Below are 9,719 nucleotides of genomic sequence, written 5' to 3'. Positions count from 1 at the left end.
GATTGCTAGTGCTGCTAGTGCTGCTGAGGGACTGTGCCAGCTGAACCAAAATTGGTGTGAGGTGTTTTTTTCCCCTTGGAAGTATTGTCCAGAGTCAGATTTTGTACATTAACATTTTGCTCCAACTTGGATCAAACCCGACAAGTGAGCTGATGACATTTCCCATGAAATGGGGATTCTGGGTCTGTGGCCAACCCTAATCCACCAGTTTGCTTGAAAGCTGCTGTTCACTGCTCCAAGCTTGGATCTGATGCTCCAAGGAGGGAAATGCTGCACCTCGTGTCTCACTGGGGGGAATTGTGGCCCATGGCCGGGGCAAATGATCCCTCATTCTCCTCATATCTCCCTGGGGCCAGGTTGTGCATCCTTGGGGAGGGTCCTGTTCCCAGGGGATTCAGGTTGCACCCTCTGTCTTGGGCACCTTTGCACCCACCCTGACTCAAACATGGTGGGACTGGTGTGAGAAGCAGCTGCCCCAGCTGCATTTCCATGCTCAGGTGCTTCCTTCATGGCAGAGGTGCCTGATGGATCCCATGCACTGGCTGTGTATTTTGAAGTGGGCCAGAGGGGACAGGCAATCCTGTCCCTCATGGTTTTTGGGTAGCTCCAGGCACTGTGCAGCCCATCTCACTGCCCTGCCCGTTATTCATGACCGTGGTACTCAGAGCTACAGCTGCTGGTTGTGTTGCTCCTGCTGCCCAGCAACACGGTGTCTATTAAACTAAACTATTAGACTAAAATAACTCTATTTTGAGAGCTGAAACTGAAGAGGAGAAGTGGAGGACCTTGGTTGCTGCAACAAGCCTCTGGCTTTCAAACTAAACTCTGATCCCTTACATCAAGTCATTTTGGCTGGGGGAGGATGGAGTCTTTGAGATGTTTGGGGTTTGCCCCCCAGATTTTTTTCCCATGAGCACAAACCTCCCACTACAGCATGGGGGAACAGAAATCCCATGAAAGCAGCCTGGGGATGTCTGTCCCTCCATTCCACAGCCTCCCCTTTGGTGCTGTGCCTGGGGGTGCCATGCCATTGCCTGCCCCCAGGAAGGATCCTGTATGTGACTGGGGGGGGGAACCCAAGGGACTTGCAGGAAGCTCTGCGGCGTTGCTGAGGATGGAAAAATCCCCAGGATCTGCCCTTTCTCTGAGAAGACATCTGAGCTGGGAGGTGTTTTTCTTTCCATCCAGTCAGCACGGCCGCTTGGAAATTTCCTACCTCGGCTCCCGGCTGTAATGTTTTCATAACACAACGAACTGTCTGGCAAAGCCCTGAAAAACGATTCGCCAATTAGTGACTTACATCTTTCCTGCAACTCTACCTCATTAGTCTTTATTAAAAGGAAATAAATTAAATAATAATAAAAAGAAGCCAGGCCCCAGGAGCCCCTTGCAGTCCTCCCAGTTTCTCGCTGATGTTTTCCCTTCGCTCCCCTCCCACTTGGGTGCCCAGTGCTGCCAACAGTAGTCATCAGCCCAGAGTGCCCATGGCTCATCCACTGGGAGCCATGTGGCTCCTGATGCTCTGGGTGATGTCTCTGAATGGCTGCATCCCTCCAGCATTGTGTCCCTTCCCAGGAAGGACAGGGGAGCAGGAGCACCCCAAGGTGCTGTAACATGGGCTGAGCTCCTTGCCGGGTGTAAACGACAGATGCCTGAGCAAGTTTTCAGGGTCCGTGCTCTCCTGCACCATCAGGGACTCTTCTGCTTTTTTGGGTGCTCCCTGCCTGATGGTGGAGGGTCCTGTGGCGTGAGTGATGGAGGGAATGCTGACTCAGCAGCTGAAAAGGCTTACTTGGCAGTGTGAGAAATGCTGATGCAGCATTTTTTTAAATGGTTGACTCAGGAGGCTGGAAAAATGTTGCTCAGCAGTCTGCGAAAACGCCGACTCACGGGGCTGCAAAAGCACTGAGCCCCGCACAGCCACAGCAACTGCCCCTGCCCTAATTTTCCAAGGATGCTGCTCTGGCATCCCAACCAACCCCCACGTTTAAGCGGCAAAACATCCCCCACAGTTTGCCCTCCTGCCATCACCTGTGTTTGGAATGAAAGAATACGAGCAGCATTACCCCCAAACTCACTGATTTTTCAGTGGATTCAGTGCCTGGTGCTCACGAAGGAATTCGGAAAGCGAACAGTGATTTCCCCAACTCCTGCAAAATCCAGGCGAACGGATACAGCCGAGCCGGGTCTTTGGGAAGCCTGCTCAGTGCTGCAGCCCCCACCCCTCAGCCCCCAGCACCGGGATCAGCATCACCAAACGTGGTTTTCCCTGGTGGCAGGGGAAGCAGCCAGGCATGCAAGAACACTGCTGATGGCTCCTGCTCTCTCCGAAGGGGCTGCAAAAGGAACGCAGGAAAGGCTCCATTAAGGAGCGCGCGTGTGCTACGTGTATCCCTCCCTCGCCCCAGCCCCGAGAGGGGCTTTCTCTCCAGCCGAGAGGAAATCAGACCTCTGCAAGTCTTTTTTTAAAAGCCTCTGTTGAAGATGATGCCCGTGGCCTCGGCTGGGAGACAGACACAGCTAACACCACGACAGCCCGACCACGCTGCAGTTCTGAATTTATTAGAAACAGCTGTCAGTACATCCTTCTAAAACATTACATGTCAATGTGCTTTATTGCAATTTTTTTTATTGCATTTTTTTTTTTTTTTGATCTAGAGCAAGTAGGCCCAGGATGCTTAGTGTCTGGGATTTAAAAGCCCAACCATCTAGTAAAAGAAAGTACAGCAAAATTGTAACACACCTGGTGACAAGTACAGTGTTGCATTACTGAGCTAGAAACTACAGGATGACTTGTCAGAAAACACTAACATACACTTGGTTTCCTTATGAAGCAGTTTGTTTCTTTTCTTTAAAAGTTAAACTACATGAATTCCTTTTTTTTTTTCTTTTCTTCCCCCCACCCCCCTCCCCGACTACACCATAAACGACAGAAGAACAGATTTTACACAAATAACAAACAAGAGTACCAAAGTTACATGCTGGAATTCATCTGGAAAACAAAATAATTCCATAGCTTCTGGAGAAGCAGGTTCTTAACAGATGCAGTTTCCCTTAAAGAAAATAGAAGTCAAAGAAAAGCAGAAACATTGATGCAAAGGTTGTACAAAGGAGTGTGCTGTTATTTCAGCCCTCGACACAAGATCAAACACCCACTCATGCTTTACATTGAACCACACCTTGTACAAAGAGTCCACTCACAAAGGGACACGCACCAACACCACCCATTGCACATCAGCTCTGGACAGGGGGCACTGAGGGGCGACTGGAACGTGCAAACGATCACTGCATCTTGCAGGAGAGCAAGAGGGGTTTCTTTTGCTAAACCTTTTCTTGGGACAAAGTCGAATGCTTTGTCCCAGGGTAAGTAACACCCCAAGTCAATTCGGTTTACAAATAGAGTAGTAACCCCCAAGGAAATCCAGAGTTCAGCATTTCAGAAGCACATATGCAAGATGAACACAATAAACTCCTTTTCATTTGACAAAAACCAACCCAATTCTGCCTGAACACGCGGCAGAATGTGCTAACAGTGAATTTTGTTTTATTTTTAAGGGGCAGTGCCACTTACAGCTAATGCATATACATGTGTACGTGAATATATTTTACATATATCTATATACATACAGTACATATACACACACGCACGCGCACACACACGCACACACAGATGATGCAGACCATTACAATCCCATGGTGCAATAAACAGCCAGATATACAAAATTAACAGGTTTCATCAAACATATCTTTGCTGGATGTAGAAGTCACTCACAAAAACAAAACAGACCAAAACCCCAACCCAGCCAACTGAACGTGAGCCCCACCCCGGCAGCCAACAGAGACCCGGGGGCAGCTCGTGGCTGGTCCCAGCATCCTACAACCCCCATGAAGCGACGAGACTGGTGCTGGGGGGTGATATTCACCCTTAGAGACCCCTTCTGTCTTTGGATGTAATAACTTTCTCCAAATGATCCCGAGCCTCTTGCTACAAGCACTTGGAAAGTGCGTGGGTGCGGCGTTGCTGAATACAGAGGGAATTTCCCTTCCCCCCCCATTTGCCAATGTTGATCTCACAGAAGTGATCCCAGGGGAAGGTGGTGGAGGGGGGCATCAAATTAAAGCTGCTTTCTCTAATACAGGTTGATCAACGAAGCATTTTTTTGTATCAATAAGGGCCCATCTCTTTTTTTTTTTTAATTGCCTCTGATGCTTGTATTACATTTTTTAAAGGCAAACTTTAGGACAAATGGTGAGTCTACTCATGAAATATGGTGAGTCTATGCCAATAAGCAATTTAAAATATGCAAATTCTGCATTAATTGTATGGAGCCAGCCCCAAAGACCAGCACTTCAAGCACTGCCATCATCTAAACAGTTAACAAGCTAAAGCTCCCGATCTGCCCCTTTGAACAAACAGGAAGGAACTGAAAAGATTTCAAGAGAGATTTTTTTTTTCTTTTTTTTTTTTTCCCTTCCCATTCGGTGGAAAGTATTTCTGCCCACAGAATGCAAGATTCACAAAAATGTTGGACAAACTTCATGTAACCCCATCCAAAGCTGCTCCTCACGCAGTACTTAACCGGCCGAGCCGCTCCGCGAACAGGCCGGCGCTTATTTGGGCTGGTGACTTGGTTCCCTTCTCCTTGCTGCACACACTGTGCCAAGGGAAGCAAAGGGATCAGCAATGCAAGTTCCCTTCCAACACAGAAAGGGGAGCAACTCCTTAAGGACTTATGTTAATTCCCTAACTCTCTCCTGGCATGCACATTTAAGGAGAGTATAGCTGATTATTCCAAAGGGAAGGGTCTGCTCTGGCATCTCCTCTTATTTTTGTGGTTCCAGGCGGAGGTCCTGCTTCATGGTCTGTCTCCTGCTTCAACAAACTACAACCAGAGGGATGCTTTAGGGTGCTGAGCCTTCCTCTTCATTAAAGCTATTTGCTTTGAATGCTGAACTTGAGCGAGCCTGACCCCCCTCCCCTCACAGCATCTTCGGGAATGTTATTTTGATTTTGCTCTTTCAAAAGCAGAGGTTGCAAATCAACATAAGGAAAATAAACACAAGAAAATTTGATTTTAAACGTGACCTGAACAAAACAACCCCCAACCCATCACAGCGCTTTGTAAAACTGCATTTTGAACCTGTCTCTTACCCCTACTGATCCACAAGCAGTACCTGTTTCATGTCTGCACAATGCAGCAAGCATACAAGACTCACTAACATTTCAGATTTTTATTCCCTGTTAGTGTAACAAAAATAAAAAATAAACAGACATTCAAAAACAGAAGCGAGATTGTTCAAGTACCAAATAAGGGGCTTTTCCAAACTTAAAGTGTGACACTCCTATAGCAATTCTGCTGTTTTAAACAGCCACAGCATTCAGTTACAGACATGGTGCCACCCAAGCCCGCAGAGAGCCCAGGATTTGGGGCAACCAAGACCCTCCTCCTTCTCCTGTCCTCACTAAAACAGCACTAAGTGTCAACATTCATTTCCACAGTCCCATTACAGTTGCCTGGCTTTGTGAAGGAAAAACTGACTTTCGCCCTGCTGTGACTAGAATTCAGGTGTGATTAAAGATAAGATCTTTCCCTGGAAATGGCTTTTGGTTGTGGAAGTCTTGCTAACACTGGTATCAGCGAGAAGAGAATCAGGCCCATCACATTAAATGGAAAACTTCTTGACCATCTGCCACATCAGGAGAGATGAGTGTGGAAAGAGCATTTTATTTTTGGCATAAGACAGAGGGTTGTACTGGATATAACTCTAGATTGCAACTACCAACGGTGCAAAGCAGTGACTCAAATGCACTGCTGAAAAGAATTAAATAAAAACCAAAACACAAGCCACAAAACTAGAGCACTCCAGAATCAGAAAGTGAACAATCACATATTACTGCTCCACATACTAGTGAAGCATCTGTTGGGACATCCCTCTGTTTCTAGGTTCGTTCTTCCCATGCTCACATAACATGTAATCCATAAAGAAACTAGTGGGAAAAGATTTATAATTTACTAACTTCAAAAAATATGGCACTCGTGGCTGACACAATGGGGCCAATGGCAACTGTGGAAGCAGACCTGATTTCCATCCATACCAATATAAAACACCGAATCACCCCTAATCCCTGCAAATATACTTCAAAACAGATTAGAAGTAACTGTGCATATTCGAGTTTCAACGTCCCCCTCCCCCCTCCTCCCCCCATTTAACACTGTGCAAAAGTTATTTATTTAACTCTACATATATATTTAATACAATATGGGTCAATGAGATCAATGCTCCTCTAACTGCAGTCTGGCACCAGACGGCTGCTACAACAGTGAGACTATTTCCCCCCTTTCCTCCTGACGTTCTGACTCTTAAAATTAAAACCTTCTCACATCTTACTGTTTTAAAAGAACTTGAGTTCCTTTGTTTTGCCTTTATGTTCGTATTTCCTGTATTTGTTTTAGGTTTAACAGCTGCTTTTCATCCTGGGGTGTAATCCTGCACCTCTCAGGCCCATTGCTGATTTCTCAGCCATGCAAGTGTAGAACAGCTCCTGGAAGCTGTGGGTTTTCTCACAGGTCTAATGACACTGAGCAAACAAAATCAGGTCAAGCACAATGAGAGGTGCAGGACCAAGCCCTTGCCTCATGGATCACACCAGCTACATGTGTCAGTTGGTTTTGTACCCATTTTCATTTGCTCTGTGAGTCCAAAATGGATGCAAAAAGGGGAACGACTGCAGCAGCTGCAGGACTTCAGGTGCCTAAACCAAACACAGAGATACAATGGCAAAACAGCCTCAGGGAGACTGCTCAGGATAATGGAGCCAAACGCAAGGACCATGGTCTTAGTCTGTCCATGGCCCTGATCTGAAGGTCTGGGCAAAACAGAACTTCAAAGAACGCTTCAAGATGGCTTATTGGCTCCGAGTCCATCATTCGCACATCACCTGTGATCAGCGAAAAGATCTCGGAGAGCAAAGGGCCAAGAATCTCAACTCACTCACACCACGATAAAGCCAAGCTACCTTCACAGACGTTAATGGAATTACATTGTATTTACCTTGGCAGAGCCAGGGCTGGAGCCCGGACCAAGACCTCACAGGATCAGTCAGATTCCACTACAGGGAAACTTCAGACAGCCCCGCTCTGCTACCCCGCTGCTGTCAGTACTGCGAGGGTGTGCCAGGATTTATGAGCCTGGAAGTTGATCTGCGCTTGTTTAAAACAAAACTGAACCCTACCTGAAAACAGGGCAGAGGTGAAACACTTCAGCCAGGTTATCTCTGTCACAAAATCAGGGATCAGAAATATGGGGCCCATCAGCCTTGAATGTTAACGCTGTCAGTAAGAGGAGAGTCCAGAGAGATCCCAAGGGCAGTGAAAACAATCAGACACTCCTCCCACACAGATTTCTCCACAGGCATGAGGCACCTGGCTATCATTTGTGCCTTTGAACTGATTTCCCTCATTGGGCATTTGGTCTCAGCCCAGCATCAAGGGAATGCTAGATGCTCAAGAAGTGTGAGAATGACAGCTTTACAGCTACCAGATTAGAACTGCAAATTATCCAAAATGTAGGGCAAGTTTCTTTATAAAGAAAAGAATTCCATGTCCACATACCACTGAGGAATCCATTCAAGGTTTCCACTAACAGCAAAGGCTATGTCTCATTTTTCCTTTTCCTGGGGAAGTAGGAGAGAAGGGACACACTAGCAGATGTGTTTCACTTTTGACATAGCAACTTATCTGGATTTTATTTTTCTCTCACACAGTCTTGGTTAAGTTTTGAAGTGTTTCATTTAATGAGAAAAGTGGCATCTACAGAATTCTTTGCCTGAAGATTGCACTCTGGCCGATTAGAAAGTGCCTGGGATGCATCAGGGTCATTAGTGCAAAATAAAACATCTCCTGGCATGCCAGGCAACCAGACTACCCTTCCTGCAATGGCTGTCAGTGCTCCAGCCTTGTCACTTCCCTACTTGCAAATTCAAGACATTCAGTAAAATAATACTTCTAGTGTAAACATTATACATCAACAAGCCTGGCACTACTGCCCAGGCATTACAGAAAAAAGTCATTTGAACAGGAAATCAGCCCCAGGGTCAGAAACGGGTCTCCAGCATTCTCAGACCTGCATGACTGTCTGCTTCCTGTCCTGCACAATGGGTGCATTGCAAGGGAAACGCTTCCAGTAATGGGAACAAAAGTAACTTTCAAGGTTGCACACTGAACAATTACTTTGCCAGTTGTGCTTTGATGCCAAGTGGTTCAGTTTGCCAAACTTAGCTCTTTTTCATTTTAGAAGCTTAAGGAATGGAAATAAGCTGCTTTGTACACTTTCCAGGGAGGGGATTTATTTGATGATTGCTGTAGTTGATGAAGCCCAGGACTACCCACTCCAGTATCTGACAGCAGCCCTTGCCAAAGGATGGTACCAATAATCAAGGAGTATGGCTTTCTTCCCTTCCTGTGTTTTGCATCATGTCCAAAATAACTACAAGGGAATTTAGATTATACCAGCGTAAAGTCTTGCTTGGCTGCAGTGGTGTGAGAGTTTAGAACCCCTCTTGCAAAGAACAAATTGGAGCAGATCTATGATTACCATGCTCACCTCTCTACAACTGGGAGTGACTACACCTCACCAAAAAATTTGGTACAATAAGCCATCCAGAAGCATTTGATTACACTGACCTCTTCTGTACCAAGATCAAGCTTTACAAGAGTCTGTCATTGTTCAGCAAGAGACCTGCAGCAGGTGAGTGCAAGCTTCCTTCTGGTTTACATTCTGAAGCACAGTATCATTAAAAACTGAAAACAGAATCCCAAGCCGAGGAATGGGAGGAAGGGGGGAGTGAAGAAAGAGGAGAGTGAGCAATTACATCAGATCAGACAAATTTAGTGTGTTGAAGCCACACAATGTTTAGCTTTTCCTTTTATTTGTTTCAAGTTTTGGTGCAGAAAGTATGTGTGGATGCTAATGCAACCTCCCCTGTAAGTGTTCAATCTAGCAACGAACAAAGTTTTGGCATGTTCAATTTGGTTATGTTTCCTTTAAGCGAAGACCTGTAGTGCCATTGAAACCAAAACTTTGTTACTGTTGGCAAAAAAAATAAAGCAACTTTCCTTTTACAAGCATTTTTCCATTTAAACAAAAAACCTGAAGCTTTCCCGTAATTCCTTTGGTCTTCTCTCACCAAATTCCATGCTACCTCAAGACAAGCCCTCTTTTGGAAGTCCGGCTGAATCGCAGTGAAGCTGCTAAAATTAACAGAGAAGAATTGCTGTGGTAGAGTTTCCCCCTAGTTCGTTGGGAGTTTAAGACTGAAAGACATTACTGATGCCTCGAGTAGAGGATTCAAATTGTCTCTACTAGAACAAGAGAAAACAAAATCCAATTAGAAGTTCCACTGAAGGTGCCTGGCAAAAAATTTTCTCCGTAAGATGATGCTTTGCTTCCAGTATTTTTGTATGCGTTGCGTTGAGTTTATTCCCCTCATAAGGAAACAAAAGTATTGGTGTAAAAGCACAGCTGAGCTTTTAAGGTAGCACCAGGACACCTACACCCAAGTTGTCGTCTTGTTGCTGCTAGGCCTCTTTTTGATTCACATTCACAGAATCACTTCTTGTGCAAAACAAGCAGTCTAAGGAGAAAGAATGCCCTCCGAGTTCTAATAAAAATCGTAGAAAAGAATCCAAGATAGCCAACGCTTTCCTCCTCCCCAAAAT

General features: G+C 45.7%; 1 protein-coding gene across 1 annotated transcript in view; it reads right to left on the bottom strand.

Annotated features, from left to right (window-relative positions):
• Nucleotides 1-2,541: 2,541 nt before the first annotated feature.
• The window catches only part of LOC103758125 (phosphatidylinositol 3-kinase regulatory subunit gamma), a 31,687-nt gene continuing 24,509 nt past the window's right edge, over nt 2,542-9,719 (bottom strand). The window contains exon 11 of the mRNA XM_008924342.4: nt 2,542-9,251. Within this exon, the coding sequence (XP_008922590.2) occupies nt 8,993-9,251 (259 nt within the window). The 3' untranslated portion in view covers nt 2,542-8,992. The remainder of the gene's footprint in view (nt 9,252-9,719) is intronic.

The sequence above is a fragment of the Manacus vitellinus genome, unplaced genomic scaffold, assembly GCF_001715985.3.
Source record: "Manacus vitellinus isolate BGI_N305 unplaced genomic scaffold, ASM171598v3 scaffold_21_pilon, whole genome shotgun sequence".
NCBI lineage: Eukaryota > Metazoa > Chordata > Aves > Passeriformes > Pipridae > Manacus > Manacus vitellinus.
The sequence above is the reverse complement of the archived record's forward strand: the minus strand, read 5'-3'. Positions and strand labels throughout refer to the sequence as shown.